The 22,727-nt window shown below is 38.5% G+C and overlaps 1 protein-coding gene across 1 annotated transcript; it reads right to left on the reverse strand.

Moving 5' to 3' along the window:
* Nucleotides 1-1,740: 1,740 nt before the first annotated feature.
* TAF15 (TAF15 RNA polymerase II, TATA box binding protein (TBP)-associated factor, 68kDa) lies at nucleotides 1,741-20,235 on the reverse strand (the record flags this gene model as incomplete). The annotated part of the gene is made up of 15 exons (XM_009579390.1): nucleotides 1,741-2,110; nucleotides 2,414-2,516; nucleotides 2,621-2,706; nucleotides 2,797-2,881; nucleotides 4,240-4,329; nucleotides 5,635-5,764; nucleotides 6,302-6,411; nucleotides 7,000-7,032; nucleotides 7,628-7,662; nucleotides 14,550-14,664; nucleotides 15,503-15,786; nucleotides 18,526-18,643; nucleotides 18,722-18,812; nucleotides 19,011-19,059; nucleotides 20,199-20,235. Coding segments are annotated over 15 exons (1,406 nt in total), but the record flags the coding sequence as incomplete, so codon positions are not given.
* Nucleotides 20,236-22,727: the final 2,492 nt, after the last annotated feature.

The raw sequence follows: 22,727 nt of genomic DNA on the forward strand, positions 1-22,727 counted from the left end.
AAAAGCTGTGAAGGTGGTGACAGCTCCAGCAGTTTTGTGGCTTACTTAAATACTGGTCTACTTAGTAATCCAGTTGGGTAGTGACTGTTTGAAGACAGAAGCGTTCTTAGCCTAGGGGAGAAAGCGGGGTTGGAAGTTGAGTCAGCATTAAAGAGAGCTAGAACTGTTGCTCCCAATATTGAAAGTACCAGCTTTTTCAACCACCATTCCTTTCCCCAGGAAGGAAAAGGCGAGAGCCCCACCAGGGAACTCGTGGGACCAGACACCGCGCCTGCCTCAGTGCAGCTGGGTTTTGCTCAGCTCAGCCATTTCCACCTCTCCCTGCACAGCTTTGAGGGCTCGAGGTGCAGCCCCCAAGGAGGTGTTCGCGCAGTGCAACGTGCCAGCGCAGCTGTGTTGGGGAAGAAACCTTAGGCAGTGACACATCCCGTTCTGTTCTCAGCTGCTTATCACTGCTTTCCTCTTTCACCCCATCCAGCAGCCACTGCTCCCTCAGATCTGCCAATGCAGCTATGTGCAAGAGCACCCTCTATCCTGCTTCACTCAAAATCATCACGCTAGCTTAAAAAAGATAAGCACTCAAACTTTTGTAGCCAGGCTAATTTTTGACAGAACCAAATTAGGAGTATCAGGCCTCAGATCTTAAATCTGAAGCAAACCAACATACTGAATTTATTTGTCTACAATTTGCCTTTCTAAAGCCTCACCCAAAAAGGAACAAGCTGTCCAGAATTCGTGACAAATGCCTTTTCTGACAGAGCACTGACAGCACCCGTGCTTTCCAGGAGAAACCTTAAAAAGGCACTGCATAGTTATTACATTTACAGCCCTGGGTAATGGCTGATTTGAACTTACCGTTACCATGACCATGAATGTACACCAAGCTAGGGAGGTGGCTTACAAACATTAACAAAAGCTATTTTTGTTCATTTCTTTGTGAGAGGCCATGGATATTGTGCAGCTGTGTGCCCAGTGATCAAGATCGTAACTACAGATCTTGAGAGCTTGCATTTGTAGTATTTTGCCCACCAGAGTATTGGATGACCAGACATTCTCTCTTAAAGACTTGTGATGACACAAGCTGGCTGCGGCAGGGCTAGCTTCTCACAGATTCCCACCAACCCACTTCTGCAGCGTGCAGAGTGACCTAATCCGAGAAGGAGTGATAATTAATCTCCCTTGTTTCTTCAAACCATGGCTTCAGCGCTGAATCCCAAACGCTTACAATGTGTCTACTGAACCTCGCCTGCATCTTATCTCAAAGATGAAACAGCTGCACACAATCACCCACACTTCAAAAGCAGCAATTAAAAGGTACAAAAAAACATAGCAAATTACCTTTTTTTTTGAAGCCATCCCACCTTGTTTTTGAAGGCCTGGCCTGGCCACAAAATGCTCCTTGGCAGCACGAGAAGACACTGCCATCTGCCCGCTCCTCATGAAGGCTGCAGGGCACACCAAAGCAGGCGTAGCAGGAAACGCAGGCAACACAGGACTTCAGTCTCAGAGGGAAATAAGAAAGGAGCAAGGGACAAGTCTGCAAGCCTGGGATAGAGGGCATGGATAGCAAGTAGGCTCACCACCGACTTAACTGGAGATTTTTGCAAACAGCACAGAACTAGGGTCAAAGCAGCAGTGCCATTTCAAACAAGACCCTATTTACTACTTAGGTCATACCACAAGAAGACGGGGAATATATAAGGAAATGCATGCAACTGAAGTAATTGTGAAACAGTAAGATTTCACAAATAAAACAATCAGCATTTATTGTTGTATTACAAAACACTTCATATTTTGGCAATATTTTACAGTTTGTCCTTTTCCTTCTTAGGGCCTGTTGAAAAGGTATGGGGAGGAAGAAAAGAGGAGAATGTTGAAATCAAGATTAAATTTCAATGTCTTGCTTAAAAAAAATCCTCCCAAACCGCCCCAGTCCCTCCCACCAAAATAAAAATCTAGTTTCACTCAATTCCACTATCCAAAGAGGCCATGGGTGAAGCGGCAGGCAAAACTCTGGCAATTTCACTATCAAACGCATCAAGAAGACAAACAAAACATTCACAGTGGTCTTCAGTATGGTCTGTTGCGTTGATCATTTCTGAAATCATTTCTGAAAAGGAAATAAAAAGTTGTAAGGAATCCCTTAAGCAAATAACAAATAGTCCCTTCAGTCAAACATCTCTACACCGAATTCTGTATATTCTTCTATGTTTAGATAGCCTTATCCGAAAACGCTCACAAAACACACTCAACAGGCAAACTGACTTATTTTCTCCAGAAGCTCCTATCTGTAGTTAACATTTTCATAGCACAGTTGTCCATGCACACATAAACAAGACTCTTTTCCCACAGTCCCTATCAATTCCACAGTCTGTATGCTACACAACCAAGCAAGGGCCAAGCAACTGCTCACCTTCCTCCCATTTTACCACCATAGCCACCTCCCCGATCACCGCCTCTGCCACCACGCCCTCGATATCCTCTTTCTCCTCCATAGCCACCTCTCCCACGGAAATCTGGAGGAAAATGCAAACCGACACATCAGCCAGGTTTTTCAAAAAGCTGCAGATGCCATTAACACTTGTAACACTTCAGAAGAGACACAGTTGTTTTTACACACCTCCTGATGGACGTGAATCTTCTGGTCTGGGCTCACCACACTGGTTGCAGGAATTCCTGCGAGCGAAGTTCATATTACCACAGGCCCTAGGAAAGACAAGGATTCCCCAGCCTTAGCTGCTAAGAAACTCAGAGAGCATACATGAAACACCACTGCCCAATTAAAATGACACTTACGGGTTAGGACAAACCCAATCACCATTTTTGGGTTCCCCACTTCTACCCTGGAAGCCCCCACCTCTTCCATATCCACCTCGTGAACCTGTAGACAAAATTATAATCAGAATAAAGGAGGGGAAGTGTCTATGACCTATACATGAGAAACATTTATTAAGGACTGTTACTGGCTTCAGAACCCAAGTGACAGACTTTTCAGGTGGAAGAAAGAGTAAGTGTTTATTTTAAATCTATCCCTACTAGGCAAGCGTCTGAAACCGTATTAGGAACTCTAAAAGAAGCAGATAGTGCCAATGACAAAAAATTGTACTACCGTAGAATTCAGCATCTACTAGCTGATTTACTACTAGCTACAAGATAGCTAGAAGACTTGGGCAAACGACAACAGAAGTTTCCGCCACCACCAAATCTCAACAGCATTCAATATCCTGAAGTTAATGTATCTGCATAGCTGAAATACACACATTCATATGGACAGATTTATAACTTAGGCAGATGGGGAAAAGTAAGAAGCAAGGATAGCACATGATGGCCAGAAAAATTCGCTCCACCACGTATTTTTTATAAATTCTTTTTCAGGAGTAAAAGGAAACTTGATCCACTTGAGTTGCTAATGGGTAAATATAAACCCACTATGTACATTGTTAAATCTTTATGAAATTTTATTAATGTATAGCATCAATCACGTAAGGCCAGACTTAGTCACAGAACAAAAATCTAACCAAAAAAAAAATCTGTCTGGATTAATGCCAGGCTGCATATGACACAAGCACAGGAACAACATAGTTCTTGCTTTCTGCATCAAAAAGATTAAGAACTTTTATACCAATTGAAGTTCTTGAAGTATCATTTTTTATCAACCTACAAAACTGCCTGATTTAAGAACTAAAATTTGTTGACAGCCACCGCACAAAGCATGCTTCCTGTAAAATGGTAATTAAAATCCAGTGGACTACTGACAAAACTGTATTAGGCAGAGAATCAGGGAGATTAACATCTATTTAATTACAGGAGTGAGACATCCAACTGCTGCTCCAAGTCAGTAGCAGTTGGAATAATTTACCTTGCTTAATACCATCTGGAAACATCAGAGTATCTCCAGGCTTTGCTGTAATAAGCAAATACTCACTGGGAATTCACATCTATATATATGGAACCTGTACAGCCTCAGCATCATTGTTATACTATCTCTTGCTGAGACAGGATCTGGAGACTTTCCAGTTCAAAAGGAAAGCATAAATTCTATGCTGTGTAAAAGAGATTACAGATTTCAGTTTACTTAACTTGGTTCAATCGTTATTACCCCTTTTCATGGCAGAATCCCAAAGGCCCATGTGCTTTGATGAATCACTGCTTCAAAGTCAACTTCTCTTTTATAAACCAGTAATAGTTAAAATGCATTTAACTATGCAAAAGCAAGGATTCTACAGATTTTAGTCCCACCTCGACGTCCGCCACCTCCACCTCCTCTCATGAATTCAGGCCTTCTAGTTGCAAAAGAAACTTTGATAACATTGCCATTGAATTCTTTTCCTGTGGAAAGACAGAAAGTGAGAGAAAGATCAATACAGCTCCCAACAACACAGCAGCAAGTTCAAAAGAACAGAAGTGATTTGCACATACAGACTGAATACAAAGCTCTTTAGACACAGGGACTCTGGAGTAAATCTCCAGCAAAAATTTTTGAAAACACTGGTCCAAATGTGAGATGGCATACACTGAGGTGCTTGCTAGGTTCTCCATAGACCCACAGATATTTCTCTTACTTTAAATGCAATCTGTAAGTCGCAATTTAACTAGACACACAAGAACATTTAAAATATTTTTGGCCATGTTCATGGATAAGTAGTTCGGATGTTAGAACTCTGTTCTTCCCCCGAGTCAGGCAACACTGCTTTTGTACAATTCAACAGCCAGCACAAAAATTAAATACTCCCAAGTAAGTGAAAAACATGAACTTTTAAAATACAAAGTCTTAGTTCTTCATAGATACAAGGTTTACCACAGAACAGAGAGGACTGCATGTGTGCCTAATAATAGTCATATTTGCTTTACCCTCCTCAACAAAAGTCAATTGACATTTTATTAGCAAAATATAAACCATCAAATAGCATGCCATGCCAGATTTTTTACACATTGTCATTTCACACCAGATGCAGAGTATGTCCTTTTGTTTCTGCCCAATATTATTAAAATTCTGTGAACACACAGGGTCACAGGAGCAGGCACACCCCCCTCCAGCCCCCCCCAAAGTTTACTACTACAAAAGAGTATCACTATATTTCCTGCATCGAAGCTGAAGAGTTTTACATCCATTTATTTCTGGGATCTGCTCTCTTCCTCCACTGAACCCGTAATTTAAAAAACCCTTGTTCTTCACTGCGTATATACAAAGCACTTGGCACAAGATTGCCATAACCATTGCCAAACTCTAAAAATGCTACCACAGCACTATAATATCAATACGAACGCTGTAGGAAATCCCTCCAGCTACTAACACAGGTTACAGCTCTATTGGTCTGAACAAGAAGTTACGCTCTCCCGAGTGACATGAATACCATCTCTCATATTTTGTGCAGGGATGACTGAGGTACAGCAGCAAACCCTTACAGTTTCATTACACATTTTTGGTCTTAATCACTAGCTGCTGTTCCACTGAATGAGAGAAAAAGGCAGCACACACAAAATACCACGAAATAGAGGTCTTTGTGGGGGGGCGGAAGACAAACTAAAAGCCAAACAAAAAGTAGCATGGGGTCTGCAATAAGGTTATCGATTTGCTTCTTCCACTGCTTGCTAGATTCATAAATTACAAAAAGAGTAAGTACTCTCACCCACCGTCAAACCAGTCAATTGCTGCTTTAGCAGAAGGAGGGTCATCAAAAGATACTGTTGCTTCTCCCTTTGGTTTGCCAGTATCCTTATCTGTATAAAGATTTATCATAGGTTTGCCAGTCTTTTTGTTCATCTGAAAAGAAAGGTTGTACACTTGGCATAGGAGAAATACTGGTAAAGCCAGTTCATAGCATAAACTGTAACAGCTAAGTATCATTAGAACGAAGATTCTCTTAGAGCTAGCCTGCAGAAACAGATGCTTTCGACCAAAGGATACTGACTGGCTGTTCTCCGTGAAGTAATGATGGGCCCAGTTTTTACAAGAATTGAGGTCAAGTGCAGGAAGCCCTAGTATAGAATTCCAGAAACAGAAGAAACAGCCATAGAACACAGCAGCATACTTGCTGAAGTGTGAGGGTGGTACAACAGATAGAGTGTCAGTGTTAAGGGTTATAAAGACTAAAGAAGAGATACGAAGCAATCTAAATGTCACTAGAAAAAAGCTGCTAGTGCTGCCAGCTTACAAATGAGCTGTCATCTGGGAACCCAGATAAAAATGTTGTCTACAACTGCTGGGGAGTCAGAGTCATCTGCCTTGAATGATACATTTCCAATACAGTAGCTCTGCAAGTTCTCTTCCTCCTTGCCAATGATTTCTCATTTCACGTACCTTTATAATACCAATTTGTTTGAAATAGTCTGCCACTTGATCTGTTGAAACATCCTCTCCAAGTCCTTGCACGAAGATAGTGTTGTTATCAGAGTTGTCAGACTCTGTATCTATTAAAAAATAAGCTACATTTACCATGCATCTTTGTGGTAGCAACAGAAGCAACATTTTAAGCTCCAGTCTATACTGCCCAGTAGCAGACCTTTAAATCCCAAAGAATCTTGTGTGAAATAAAAGGTGAGCAGAGAGCATAATTCTGAAGTTAACATCATCAACTTCAAAAAAAGCAGGCACAGCACCTTCAGATGCTGCAGTACATCAGAGACTGAATGCATTCAACAGCTGACCAGCTGTCTGCCACACACTCAACTTGTCCATGCAGCTAGGACATCCAAATCCATCAAAGTAGCGTATGTTTTAAATAGCACAAGTTTAGCAGAAGTGTTATGGCAGTGAAAGCAGCTGCTTGGCTCAAGCAGGTTCAAAGTTCATCAGCAAATTCTTACTTGTTGCATGAAAAGACATCCAAAAATTCACATGCACTTTAATAAAATAAATTTCTTTCAAGGAAGACAAGCTTTAGCTAAATTTCTTTTGAGCCATGGGAACTGCAGCCACATCCATCTTTCTAGACATACATTTTAAAAGCAATGACCTAAGAGCTACAATCCACTCCCACCCACTGCTTGTTTTCTTACCAGCATCTGATCTCGGTCCATAATCCCTTTGACCTATGAAATGGGTTTAAAAAAAAAAAAAAAGAAAAAAAAAAAGAAAAAGACTATTTTTAGCAAAGCATTTTCAGGCGACTTTTTTAGAGACAAGAAAATATTTAAAGTATGCATGTAATGCATCTAAGATCTAAAACATTAACCAGAGATTTAGAGAATATTTAGATTAAAACGTTCAACAGAAGGTGTCTGTAGGACGTTAACGTGTTCTTTAACTTGCAGCATGTGGCAGTTGCCACACTGGTGCCATGCTGGTGTTATCTTGCAAATGCTGGTTGTCAGATCACCAAGCAGTTTACCTTTTTTTTTTTTTTTTTTTCCTCTTGAACCTTTCTAAGAAGCATTTGTAACAAAAATTAAAAAAAGAAAAGAAAAAAAAAAAATCCGGTGAACGTCACTGTCTCCACAAATTCTTTCATGCAATTTGACAAAGTAGAAATCCAGTTTATTGCTAAAAGTTTGGCTATTAAAACTCATGAACACACCAGCCTCACCAAAACACTATAATGCTTCTACTAGATAGTAGCAAGATATCGGTGGCTTTTAGATTTATAAAGAATTTCCACTGAAACATTTTTTGATACTCGGCACTTACCACCATAATTTTTGAAGCCACCACGGTCACCACCACTGCAGAGGAAAAATTGAAGAAATGATTTCTTCCTTAAGTCTCTATGTGCTGAGCCCAAGGCTCGATCTACAGTCAACTGATCACAAGTTGAGAGTTACTGTCTAGCAGCTAAAGCACCACCTCTATGTTCTCCTCACTACTCATTCATGTTCAAAGATTAAATTACATGAAAGTGAATAATCGCACAGGGTGCTGCACTGGAGACGAGAAGCCCTAAAGAGTATTTTAAACTAACCCATACACATGTTGTTTCAATACTTTCTCCCATCCCATAAGCCAAAATGACTGCTATTAAAAACTGGGGTTTAAAACAGAAACATTATTTTCATGAAGGTTAATGGGCTTTAATTGTAGATGTAATTGCTACTTTGGAATAATTAGTACTTTAGTACTTTCCTAGAAGTAAGAAGAGCTAAAGTTAATTAACCTCCATTGTTATGCATTTATATACGGGGGACAAATTAGCAGCATCAGCCATTCTCTGAGAAAGGGTCTGTGGGGACCTGCTGTACTATTAGCACTTGACATTACAGAGAAGGTGTGTGTATGTGAGCTTCAAAAGCAGAGGCCGTGAAGTTTTATTTCATTCATTCTGAAACCTGTGGCACAAAATGTAGACCAAGTTAAGAGATTACACACATCAATTTTCAAAGATTAGAAGGGGATTTTAAACAGGATGTTACACCTCCAATTATGTGCATGAAAATAAACCCTCACTCTTTTCAATGTAAATGTTCGTACTAGTAGGATTTTTCACAACAGCATTTTTAATTGCATCCATGTTATGAACACAATATAATCAATATTCAAAGCCTTCAGGAAAAATACAACCACTGGATTTTTTAGAAAGTCAATAACCAAGTGTCAGAAAGACTGTCTCGTACTGCCATGTACAACTGTCTGCTTGCCCTCCTTCCCATGGGGGGCACAGCTGCCACCTGAAAATTAGCAGGTTCACCTAATCCTGATAGCTTCCACGCTCAGCAGCTAAGATAAAACCAATGTAAGTTCAAACCCTGATGTAGAGGGCCATCTCCAGACCCTGGAACTACTGTGTCAGTACAAGCAGCCCCTTCACCAATGCGCCTTACAACTGGAAGTCAGTCCAGGTTTTCATTCAAAATATCTGCCAACCCATCAGAGTCCAAACATGGGACACAAGCACCCCAGCAAAAGGCAATGAAATAGAATTAGGGAGTAACTTCTTTGGCACTCTGTATATCTGTTTTCTGTTACAGCAAATGCAAAGTCATGAATGGGAGGGTACTGCTTACTTAACATTTATGAGATAAAATCTGCCCAAAGCGAGGGACAAAAAAGAAATAAGGTCTCAACAGATATTATCAAAACTGGATTAAGACAGACGTTCTTTGAAGGGTGACTGACATTCTGTGACAGTACATGTAAGGAGTATTAGATGTTTGTCACAACAGACTACCACTTTTACTGGGACTTTTCTTACAATAAATTTTTGCTGCAGATTTTAAATTGCTTCTCCACAGAAAAAATCTGAATGCTAAATTGCAGTGTCATTTACTCATAAGTCATTCATTCTGCTCATTAAGGAGGTAAAATGAATGAATTTTCTACGCAACATCAGAACTGGTCTTTATTCAAGGCTGGCTATTTTCAAGGACTGATGATAAAAACACAATGGTGATCATAAAATTTACTGTAAATATCTTTCTGCCACCTCCAATTCACTTTAGCTAAAAAAAAAAAATTCCTTATGGCACAACAATTTCCAGCAGGATCCTGCTCTTCTAGGATTTTAACTCAGAAACAAGAAGAGTGAATACATCAACCATGGAAATATTATCAAAGTTTTCCAACCCTAGATTATGGTCCCAATTCATCAGGACAGCATTATCCAGCAATGTATGCTTTCTGATTTGAAAGCATCAGAGACATAAATGAGAAAAACCCAACAATCTAAAAACATACAGAAAATAAGTTTGTGATCAACACAGCCAGGATCTTACAGGAAGTGAGGATTTTGCTAAGATGCTGGGGTAAAATGTGTGCACCATGATTCTGAGAAGTGATAGAGTTGGATGTATAAAATGTAAAGGAAGTCATAGTCAAATGCCTAATTTCTAACTTTGCGATACAGTAATTCTGCACCCTGCACTAACAAGCGCAATCTGCAATTTTTAATTAGTTTTTTAATTAATGTCTGTAGAAATATGTTTTTGCCCAAGTAATGCTTCAGCATGTTATCTTCTGCTTAGTCTCACATGACCAACCCAACCAAAACCTGCATCAATTCAGTGACAGATAGCTTTGATGATAGATTAATGCTTTCTTCCTTTTTTAAGTCCCATTTCATATGTGATTTATAAAGCTGCGGTGTGTTACCTTCCTGAGACTGCTGGGCAAAAAGCTACAGGAGGCATGTGGATATGCTGCAGCAAGTGAAGCCAAACACAGAAACTGGTTGCACAGTGGATGCCACAGTCTCAGATGTACCCCTTGCTGGGACGTGAAATGTAAGTCTCAATCTTAGCAACTGAATTAGTTCCCACACTATTGTCATAGAACATGTGGGAAGTATAATTGCAGTGTTTCAGTCTATGACTTTACCTGCCTTGCACACAGACCAAATAGATGGGTGACCAGGTGCAGTTTGGAGTTTTAACATCCTATGTTAGAATCATGAACAGGTAGCTAAAATTCAGCAGTGCCACCAACAAAGATAATAAAATAAAAGAGACTGAACTGCAAGCAGCCAGAATGTGTATATGGCACCATTAATAGTGACAAAAACTTACTGCTATGAAAGAAACGTCTTCAGATGGTCTTTTCTCCCTACACTCAGTCATATATTTAAACATCACCTACTTGAGTATAAATGGAGTTCGTTTGAACATTGCTTACTGCAGCTGGGAACAACTCTTTCAATTAAAGGCACAGTTACATGAAGAGCTGAACATTACAGATACAAGAAATATACTTAAAAAAAGTGATCAGATACTGGCAGAGGTAGCACTAAGAATTCAGGAACCAAATTTCAGCCTCCAACACGCATCTATGTCTCACCAAGCATGTGGGAGTTACACTTAAGAATGTATTTTTAAAAACAAGAAAGGAATGCTTAGTGCACCAATAAAGTCACTGGCAGATAGCTTTTTTCCCCCTGCCTATATTTATTGCCTCTGTTCATGTTTTTCCAAAGTCTATATAAGGCTAAGCTCAAGCATATACATTACAAGTCAAAATATTTATTCTGAACACAAACTGCACTGTTGTAAAAACATTTCCACTAAGTTGCAGTTTCTTTATATCACAATAAGCTAATTCCCACTCATAATAGCTAATAGAGCAATTAAGCTGCATAGGTAACTTTTGTTTATAGTACATCAACATCAAATCTGCACAAGGCGGGGTGGGGTGGAAATCTGTGCTGAGCAAAGTTAGGATTTCTATGACAAATCCTAACCCAATAGTAAATCCTTTTCTAAACTGCATCTACATAGTTCCACCAACACAGACTGCACGAGCAGATTCAAAGGCAAAGCTTCTCCCACTTAATCCCCAGACTCTAAAAGGGCAGTGTCACAGGTATGGCTACCCGACTGCCTCAAGGGCTTTCCCAAGATGAAAGAGAACAAACCTACTTTGTATTGCTACTGTATTTCCCACTTACATGCTTAATCAAAACAATTCGGTCCCACAACCACAATAAGCAATTACTGATTTTTCGGATGAGGACTCCAACAAAAAGGAAACTTGGAAGAATAACTTAGAGTAAAACTCTGCATTCTCAAGACCTGGTGTACCTGCTTTCTAACCAAAAGAGCTCAAAGATGAGACTCTTCTACTATGGGTTTTTAAAAAAGAAAAGATTTTGCTTTCTAGCCAGAATATAAATTAGTGAGATCATCAGTTTTTCAAGCTTCAAAATGAAAGAGTGGAAAAATTCTACTAAAATCCCAAAAGATGCAATTCAAGACCATTAAAAAAAACCTGAAGAAAAATTTTGAAACCCTAAGTTACTAAGATTAAAAAGTGAACATCTGACACAAGAAAATGATTGTTCTCTATCATAACAGTATCAGCTAGGGAATCTGAACAGTCATTTCTCAGAAGATACTTTCTTCTCAGTGCTGAATGACTTGCACAGGCCCAAAAGAAAAATTGAGTGCTGAAAGCATTCATTACAGTACATATTCAAGTCATTCTAGTTTTCAGAATAACAATTCATACCTTAACATTACCAACTATGTTTTGCAGTACTTTTAGAAAGATTATTCAAAGAAACAAAAGCTCTCAAAATTTAAAAATGCTAATTTGACTTTGCCCCAAGTATTCCAGACTAATTTTTTGCACTTGCAGAATGCTCTGAGAGGTCTCACATGCAGGGTAAGTTTATACAGGCCAATGCAACTTGCAGGAATCTTGCGGGAGAACTGCTGTTGCAGCCAAAGTCACCATGTCACAAGTACAGGACAGCAGCAAGTCGGCATTGATGGCTCAGCACTGTAGAGCAGATGAGGCAATACAGCCATAAGAACACCAATGACTGGGTAAAGCTCTTACTGACGAAGAACAGGCTGCAACAAGTTCTCCCTGCATTTAAATGCCAGCCAAGACAATTTTTATTACTAGATAACAGAGCAGAGATTCATTCGCTATGGTCTCGTTAGCTATTAATTTTTTGTAACGTCACAGAACAATTTTTTTTGTGTTGATAGAACTCATTTACACATTATTTTCTAACCACTATAAAAATCAAAGCCTACATTATTCGAACAGTACAAATACCTGCGTAGACAAGATTTTTAGACAGATTATTTCCTGATGGCTATGGAACTTCCACAATTTAATGTTAAGCATTAAAATGATCGAAGTAAAAAACTGAAAATGAAAACTGGAGATAGACTTGACATTCCTACACAAGTTGCTTTTGGGGGGGGAGGGCGGGGGGGAGGAGAAACCCAAGGAAACAAAACCAAAACCTACCCTGAAAACTCCCATTTTCACAGGGCTAAACATGATTTCTTACCTTACTAGATGTTATTCTCCCCGTGATCATACATTTTGTCATTTAATTTAAGCTTTTACACTTTTCTAAGAAGCATGACTTTGATAAAATATATATGTCAGAAGCAGAATCCTCCATCATAATTATGCAGAAAGACTGAATAAACATATATGACATTGTAGTTTCAGAAAAATTTCACTGCAAACAGCATTAAAGACTGCATCGCTTAACAGAAGTGGACAGATTTCCTAATAAATGCCTTCCCACTTTGCTGTATTTTCCCCCACTTCTCCATTCACCTCCACTTTTTTCCTTTGTTTGGCTTTCAAGTCCACCGACGTGCTACTATCTACATGGATGTGTGAACAAAATTTTCCTTACATTTTGGAAAAATATGGTAAGAGGCTTTATTTTCACAGACATTAATTTATCTTACTTTATCTTGCAAAGACAGAAGTTTGTTTCAAAGTGATAAAATCTACTAGAAGTGTGTTTTTTGAAGCTCACATTCATTCCTCTTATTGGAAAGGGCTCAGCTAAAACCAATTTTTTTAAAAACCCAGATTTTATCATAGGAATATGGAAAACCCTCATTCATACAGAAAAGCTAATTTAAAAAATTGTTCAGTTTTAACGGAAAATGAACTTAGAAATTACTTTGCTAGTTAAGTTTATACTATATAAAACCCCAGCAAAATATAACATAAAATAACTTTTCATGTGCTTTTGTAACTGTGCTACCACACCTAATTAGGAGAGATAGGGTCCACCTACGTCATCAAAACAGCAAGCCATGAAGTACAATTTGGGACCACCTTAGGAGCAGACAAATTTTACATATGGTTTAAAAATAAATAATTTAAAAAGCAACCAAGTCTTAACACACTGTTGGATTATTTTCTTTAAATTAGATCAGTTCAAATAAACAGCATTGTATAATCAGAGTTCTTCATCTAGAGTTCTAGCAATAACCCAGAACTGTGCAACCTATTAAAGGATAAGTGGTGCTGAGAAGCAACACTTCAAAGCTCACTGGAAGCTTCAACGTTCCTAATTTGCATCCATGAGCACTCTACACCCCCAACCATTTCAGAGAGGTACATAAAGGGTAGCCAATTGTGGTAGTTTATTAAGAAATAATGATGTCATCTGGCCTAACTCAATAGGATTTAAAGCAAAGGTTCCAATCTCTCATACCTATGCATGAAATCATCTGCAAGCGCAAAATTAAATATGTGCATAAATTTTCTTGACAGGAACAGGGCCCAAGGCAATGGCAGAAGCGGTAACAGTATTGTTAGTATTTAAAATCTACCTAAAATAAACGTGTTTAGATTGACAGCTAAACCAATAATAAAAACTGTATTTTAATTGAAGTTTAAAACTGCAAAAAACAGTAAAGAACAAGTAATGTTATTATTCCTAAATTATTTAGGAAGCAGAAAGATAATTAGCCAACCTTAGTGTAATGATTTGTCATTGTAAAGTCAAGATACTTCCCTGCTAAAATGTTAGCTACCTTAGCTATGAATTTTATAAAACTCTCTCAATCCCTGGCTGTTGGTTTTCCTGTCATCGAAAACAAATTTTTAGAGATTTTAAACTATCTTATTTCAAGGGATGGGCTCAGGCAGTTTTTGTATTGCAAGTCATGTAAATAAAATGCAGCTATGTGTCGTAACACTCAAATGCTTGGTCTCAATCTATCTGAACCTAAAGCTTTTCCTAGGCAAAATGCATTTCTGTGCAGTGCAGAAAGGTTTAATTTTAGAAACCTTCCATTTTTGGAAATCTAAATCTGAACCAGATTAGGAATAGACATACAGTAAACAAAAATTAAAAACAGCTAAATAATAAGAAACAAGGGTAAGGAACTGCAGGCACTGGAATGAGATCACTTACCTATATCCAGACATATGACCTCTTCCATCCATGTCATATCCCCCTCTACCTCCTCCCTGTGACCCGCCATATCCTCTATTATCTTCTCCATACCTACTCTTTTCACGACGATCATCTGGAGGAATGAGTAAAACAAAACAAAACATGAGTAAGTTGCAGGGCAAACTGCAGTGCAGTGAAAATTCCCACCCTACGTTTCCCCTCGCGCCCCCCGCAAAGCTGCCATTTAAATCTAGAAAGCATCAACTCCTAAATCTCTCTTACATTATCTACGCCACAAAGTAATGGAGGAAAGTTTGATTTTGTTCCAGTTATCTCCCTTGGCTTCCAGGGCCACAAGGTATCTCAGAATGTAAACACTCTGTACCTTAATTACTTTCCATTTTCCAAACATTAAACACATATTGTCTAAAATACACTTTTCATTCTACTTCCATATAGCCTTCCCAGTTTGCAAAAGACATCACTGAAGACAGAACAAGGATAAAGAGTGTGGGTTGTGCCGCTTGTGTGAAGTCACTGCAAAAAAAAGGGTTGACCTTAAACTTCTCATTTCCTTCTATCTCAGAATTCACCTACACAGCGTAAAGCTGGAATGTGAAGTGCAAAAGCTCTTCATGACTGCTCAAGACATGTCACCCTCCTGCAGGAAGAAGGTTCAAAATAGCTTAGGAAGAAAATTCCATTCAGAATTCGCAGAACTCAGGGACATGGACTCTGCAAGGCTGCCTCCAACAAATGCAAATGCAACACTTCTGAGGCCCCAACAGTTTTTCACCTCTGCGTAAGATTTTGAAAGTCTTAACAAATAAAACATTCCCCAAGAATATCAACATGGAAAAAGAGCTTTAACTATTCATCAGATCAACTGTCTGTGGAAGGAAATCCAACTATTTCACAGTGTTTCTGCTCAATTTTATTAGCCAATATTGAATTCAACCTGTGAATTTTACCTTGGCTGTTGTGGCTATAGCTTCCCTTCTGAGACTGGTAGGATTGCTGAGAATGGCCATATGAGCTTTGGTGCTGGTTATAGCCTGACTTTTGGTCATATGAGCTCTGGTGGCCATAGCCCGACTGCTGATCATATGAGCCCTGGTGGCCATAGCCCGACTGCTGGTCATATGAGCTTGACTGCTGGTCATAAGAGTCTTGGTTTTGTCCATAGCTTGACTGCTGGTCATAAGAGCTTTGGTGCTGACCATAGTTTGACTTTTGTTCATAAGAGCCTCGTCCACTTAAAATAAACAGAATTTGTATTAATAGCTAAATGTTCACAGAATAGAGAGCAAAATAATGGCTGAAAATTCATGACATTGCTAAAATTTCCTAGTCACAGTTACCTCCCAGTAATTACTGGCATACGGATATGAAAATATTCTTTGGGACATATCTGACTTCCAATAAAAGCAAGGCAGAAAACGTCATGTTACCATCACTTTCAAGACATCCTCAATTTCTACTGTAAATGTAACTTAACAGCACCACTCCCTTTACATACCCCAGTACAATGCTTGCTTTCTCCCCTCTCCCCAGTAGCATGACAGTGGCTGACGGATAGCCCATGACCTGCTAAATGCCAAATCCTTCCCTACAGAACTGCAGGGAAGACACCCACTGCTCATGTTGTATTGTGCAGCTGATACTTTCGCCTACAAAAAAAAAAAAAAAAATCCCAAAATTTTGCTTTCCCTCAATTGCAATCTATCTTTTTCTGGGTGTTCTACCATTTTGCCAAGAACTTTTCTAACTCTTGTGATGTCCTCTAACATACTTGCAGTTCTTCCCACTTTAGTGCCATCTATGTATATTACCCCACCAGCTTTCATCAGAAACATTGACCAATATCACATCTAGGATACTCCAACACAATGTGGCTATACATTCTAAGAGGCAGTCGTAACTCTTCTCTGACTAATAACAACTTTATAGCAACGACAAGGAAACCTCACCTACACCATACTTCCCCAGGCTACTTCAGTGTCCAAGGTAGAAACAAAAGTATTTTGAAAATCTAGACATATGAGAGAATCGTTCCAGTTGGGTTACCCTTTCAGAGCAAGACATTATATAGATTTATGAGAAATAAATTGCATCCAGGAAATGCTGGCTGTTACTCATACCTTTGTTTTCCCCCTGGGTACTTAGTTGCGCCTTAACTGTATTATTTTGTCAGTAATTGAAATTAATCACTGACCTCTGCCACCCTTTGTTCTCTTCCTTCTCTCTGCTTCCACCCCTTTTTCAAAAGATGAGGCACTACATTTGCCACTCTCCAGTCTTTGGCAATCTTACTTGGTAGCCAAAATGCCTCAGAAAAATAAACAAAAAAACCCCCTAAGAGCCTACAGAAAGTTTCCACCAGCTTTTCAAAGCACTCTAAGATGAAGTCCATTGGGTCCAACCAATCTCAAAATATCCCATCTGTGTAAACACCGCCTAATCTGCTCTCTCCCAGTTCTAGCCTAGATCTTAGCTTTAACATAACTAATCCCAGTGGCAAAGATATTGCGAAGATTTTTGTTAATATCTTCACTTCAAAAAAGTCAGCTCCACTTTAGCCTTTGCACCATCACCAACGAAGGAATCATCGTTGAGAGCATCCACCACTTGCTGGTTTTCCTTCCTTCCCTCCCTTCGGATGTGAGAGCTACAATTTTGTGGCCATCCTCTTCAAAGTTGCTATAATTTAATTTCTCAGTTTCTCCTTACTTGTTACAACCATACACTGAAAAGCTTTCCTCCAATGTATTTTTTTTATTTTCTTGGTCAAAGCCAACTTGTTGGAGAATCTATGCCCTACTGCATTTTTTCCCCACTAGATGTCCACAGAGTTAAAAACCACATTATTGCCTAGTCCTGTACCTTTGTACAGCTCTAATAAACGCTCAGAAAACAAAGCAAAGCAAAACAAAACTTAACCATGTTCCTGCCTTCTTTAGGGATGCGAAAAAGACACTCTGAGTGACAGCACCTAGTGCTGACAGATTAAGACCTTGCTTGTTTATATTAAGATGTTTTGTAATAATAACTCCAAAACCAGAAACCAAGTACAGGTTTGCCGAAGTCCAGATTGTTTTATCAGCTTGCAAAAAAAATACAAAAAAATATTTGGACCTTGGACACAAGAATGAAGTTTAGTACATGACAGTGTATTTTCAAGAGGTCACATGATCCTCAATAAAGATCTAATGCAAGCAGTAACCTTGGGGTGTATGCATGAAGCTTGTCAATTAGATAATGAAGTGGCCTTATAGGTCGTTACGGGAAGTTGGGTTGTATTTTCCAACATGCTTTAAAAGTTGTATCATTAATCCTCCTGAAACCGATTCAAGTACAACATCACTTAACAAGTAAAATACATTTGTAATAGCTTAAAGTACTGAATCAGAGTGGAGTCTGCATACGCACATTTAAGTTATTGATAAGGAAATAAAACCCTGATGTTTTGAGAATCCTACTTAGTTGGAAAGAGAAAAGATATTTCTTAAATGATATTTCTGAATCCTTTCCTCCTCTTTTACCACAAAAAGGCATTCTATGTCAGGTAAGAAGTCTACAAATCTAAGAACAGCTAAGAATTTATTTGCTAACAGTTTATTTGAAGTTAATAAAGAGTACTTTAAGTTTATACAAAAGAATGTGACTGGAGAGGTAGTCGATCTATCTTTTTCTTAATCAAAATACTCTCTACCAAGTCCATTCTTCATTGTAGTGGCTATCCAAAGACTTTCTAAAGCGTATCTCCCCATACAGCTTGGCTTCAAAACAACTGCATCCATCCTTCTTACATGAAGAAATATTCTTCCCTTACCTCCTGTTCTTTCAGGCATTAAAAATGTCTTAAGAATGTCGATTTTCAGATGTTTGTCCTTTTTTTAGCAAGGATAGCAGGAAATTTATTATAGCTCTAGCTAAGAATGTACAACTACTAGACAGTACTTTAAATAGATACTGTTAATCTCAGCTTCCTTACCCTCTAGACGACCCTTTCTGCTGCCCCTGATTGCCATAAGACTGCTGGTTATATGAGCTCTGATTCTGATTTTCATAACTGGATTCATCATCGTATCCTTGGGAATCTTGTCCATAACCTGGAAATTGAGGAAGAAAATTTTTAGTAAATATTCACCTTTTAATTACTGCCAATGAATGTAACAAGCTAGCCAAACCTGTTTGATTTTGTCCATAGTTCCCATGATAGCTTCCATAGTTCTGTCCATAGGATGAATTGTCTCCACTCTGCCCATAACCAGAATATCCCTGTAATTTAAAGAACATACTCAAATAAGTGTAACTTCCACAGCAGGTAATTACAGTTTTCCTTCGCTAGACAGGACTGCAAACATCAAGCACGGCTGAGAATGGACTTCTTCCTGGCCCAGATATGGTCACCCAGGAATAATTATTTTTACTCAAGGAACATCTGCTTTGAAAGGCACAATGTTGCTTTCAACTCACCTGGGTTTGTCCATAATTTTGACTGCTCTGACTGCCATAGGACGAATAGCTGTAAGAGAAAAATGCATTTAGTAAATGCTTACAGCGCCCTCCACATGAGTTGGAAAGTAAAGGTATTTTTGGTGTTATTTTAAGTTTCTTTTCATTCCAAAATAGCTGTTTAATACAAGTACTGCAGTTGTAGGCATATTAGAACTGCATCAATAAACTAATGATTATCATAGTTGACTGTCAGAAGCCAGAAGAGCTTATTTTAATTTCTGCTCTGTTGCAAGTGTAAATTTAAAGTACATGAAAGCTGGGCTTACTGTAATTTGACAGATTCTTCAGAACCACAGAAAACTTTACCGTATGAAACCAAGGCATTTTAAGTTTTTCAGTATATTCTTACAAAGTTAATTTTAATCAATTACTGTCAATTGGGTATTTGTTGGACTATTCAACAATAACATTATCATCAAAAACAGCACTAGCTTTAGATTATACTTACTCATTATTCTGCCACTTTAAGACTTCGTGAACTGACAGAAGAACCATGTGCTGAAACTCATATCATACTCAGATATAAACTCAAACTCACACAGTGCTATATGCATAGAACCTTGTGACTTTCATTAGCACAGTCAGCATTAGCCCTGATTTTCATACTTCCATAAAAACACTTTTGTTTCACTGATTAAAATACACCCACCCACCACCCCCCCGCCCCGCAAACTCACAGCTATTTTATGAACTGTTTTTTAAATTTCACAATTACGAACAGTTATCAGAGGGTTTTAACAAAAATTTCCCTCCAATGGGAAAATAAAACGGAAAAATCAAATTTTACATCTATATGGCCCATCATCTTTACACTTGTGTAACCTTTGACTAAAATCTTAGTGAACAGCTTAAGGCAGTCATATGAAAAACACTTCTCTATATTCATGACATTTCAAAAGTTCTTACTATCAAAAGCTGTCATTCCAATTTAAACCTGCTTACTGTCTTCCCTTCAGGAATGTAATTTTTTTCCTGTTTTGTAAGACTTCTCAATAAAGGCCCAGGGCAGCAAGCTTTCTGCACCTGTAACTCCAAAAACGTATCAACACTGTATCATGCCCAAAGATTCAAACATCATGCTGGGAATCCTAAATGGCCTTTTATTTTGCAGATTTAATTGCTAACAGCAAAAAAACCCACACATACCTCTGCTGGCCCCCAGACTGACTGTAACTTCCAGAATCTAGAAAAAGAAGTAAGTCACATTGAGAACTTCCAATTAACATTTTATTCCTCTACTTACTATAAGAGGAAGAAATCTGGGGAGAGGGAGAAAGGTTCGAGTGCACTGGATAATGCAGCTATTTCCCTGCAGAATGAGACAGCTTCCTCCTTACTAACAAAAAAAGAAAATGCTAAGACTGGGAGAACAGGAGCACAGAGGCACAGGGTGCAGGAGACACGACACAGGTATAGCCACTTTGAACTTTCCTTTTGAAGGATCTGAATTCCATTTTCAAGGCGCCTCTTCAAATATTCAAGACTGCACAACCCTCTGTAATGGCTATCGAATACAATGCCAACATCAATGAACAGAATGCAGCAGCTTAATTACTCAAGCGAAGCTAAGGAGGTCAGTCCTACTGACCCCTTTTTAAGATGCCGTAAGAAAGCTCTGCCTAGCAAAGGGCACAGACAGAGGCAGAATCTGGAGATATAAAATCAGGGATAGAGGAACCATGACATTTCCCTTGTTCTCTCATATTGCAAAAAGAGAAACAGTACTGATAGCTCAAACCGTAAATCTCAGTTATCATGGAAACTGATTGCCGAAACACACTGGAAGAACGTGAATTTCCAAATATGACCTCAAGTTAAAAAAAAAAAAAAAATTTAAATGGTTTGACTTATATTTAAAGTAGAGCATCTAATTTGTAAAAGCCATCAACGTTATGAAAAACCCTACTACCTGCTAGCTGGAATTCAGTTCTTAATTAGGGTGCTTTGTCTTTACCGAGTCAGCTTATCACATTATTTTATCTTGTTAATTGTACAATGATGGATTTCCTTGTCTTCTGCAAAATCGCAAATTTGCATGTGTTAAGCTCTTACTATACAGGGGAAAGAATGAGTTCCCCAAGCCAGCTGCACATAACAGATGCAGACACACAGAACACACTTGCATTGCTCCATCAACCTCAGACCCCTCAGCATTCAGACGGTCACGAGCAGGCTTCACCTCTCCAGAGATACCCATGCGCCCCAAGCTGCTCTGTGCCCTACCAACTTCTTAACTGCACGCACTCTGTCGACCTCGCTTTTCTATGCAGGAGTCTCGATTCCTCTTGACATTTTTGCTTGAAATTCCCACCTTCTTGTCAAAAACCAAACACTTTTTCCTTTCTCTACCAGCCTCACCAGTACTGTCACTCTGGGTAACAGCCCTGCAATTTTCCTGTTCCTTTCAAATCACTTCAAGAATTTGTACAAATATTGCGGTGCTGCGGTCTAATAAAAACTACTAAAAAATTCTCTGTTTTCATTCCTGATTTTAGTCTTTCCCCCACTCACTCTCTCTAACCTCTACACCTAGAATTAACTAAAAAGCTGAAACTGAGACTGAATTGCAATGCAGGGTAAATGTCATAAAATATAAATGACTATAACCATTTTCCAATCAAAACACACATCAAACTGCTCAAAGTCTGTTCATTATACCTCTCTCATCTGGTTATAAATCCAATCCTACCAGTACTTACACATATACTTAAAAACAAGCGTATGTGCTTCCAAGATGAGGCTATCACCTAAACTATTCAGACATGAAGCAGCATTTTTAATGGTAAAGTATCTCCTCAAAGCAACACAAAGCATCAAATTTCATACTCTGTAAGAGAAACATTTACCAAAAGCTAAGATGAGATGAAATAATATTTAATTTCATATGTCCTATAAAGCAGTTTCACTCAGATATGAAACATTCTCCTCTTTTTGCACTGTTACACAAATATTTCATTGCCTTTTCATAATGAAAAGCTATTAAAAAAAACAATGTAAAAGTGCAACTCAAACATGTTTATTGTTTCTAATGAGATGAAGCTCAAATTTTTACATTATTTCAATTTACATGATCACAAAGATTACTATTAAAGAGGTAACCACCTTTTAAAACTATGGTTTAACTCTAAAATTTATATGCTAATTAAAGCAAAGAATATTAACAGTTCTATCAGAAAGAATTATTGAGTAAGGATGTAATTAGCTATAAATTGAAGGACTACATTTAATCTCCTTAGCTTCTCCCTTACAAACTTCTGCCAAACCACAAAATTTTGGAAAAAGTTTGAAAGCAACCAGATAAGGAGCCTGTAAAACATGAATACACAGAATCAGAGGAATTTCCTTTATTTATACATTTTTCTACATCCTTTGTTGCACCTTTAGTCTACACACTTCTGATCGATTTATTTGGGTGGGCTCAATGGGGACAAGAGTCTGCAAGTATTTTTGGAAATAACAGATAGTTTATTCTGGAAATTCCTGGATACGCAGACATTTTTTCTGAATGTTTAAAAAGCTCAATTCTTTAAAAAGAATTTCCTGTGAACGAAGTGGGGCATTGCAGACGAGTCACCTTGCACTGCTCAGGAATTGTATTCCTCTTAAAATAGAAGAATCTGCTGCATACATTTGAAAACTGAAGTTCTCATACAAAGTAATTCATATACAGAAGCA

This window comes from Fulmarus glacialis, unplaced genomic scaffold, assembly GCF_000690835.1.
Source record: "Fulmarus glacialis isolate BGI_N327 unplaced genomic scaffold, ASM69083v1 scaffold29436, whole genome shotgun sequence".
Classification (NCBI taxonomy): domain Eukaryota; kingdom Metazoa; phylum Chordata; class Aves; order Procellariiformes; family Procellariidae; genus Fulmarus; species Fulmarus glacialis.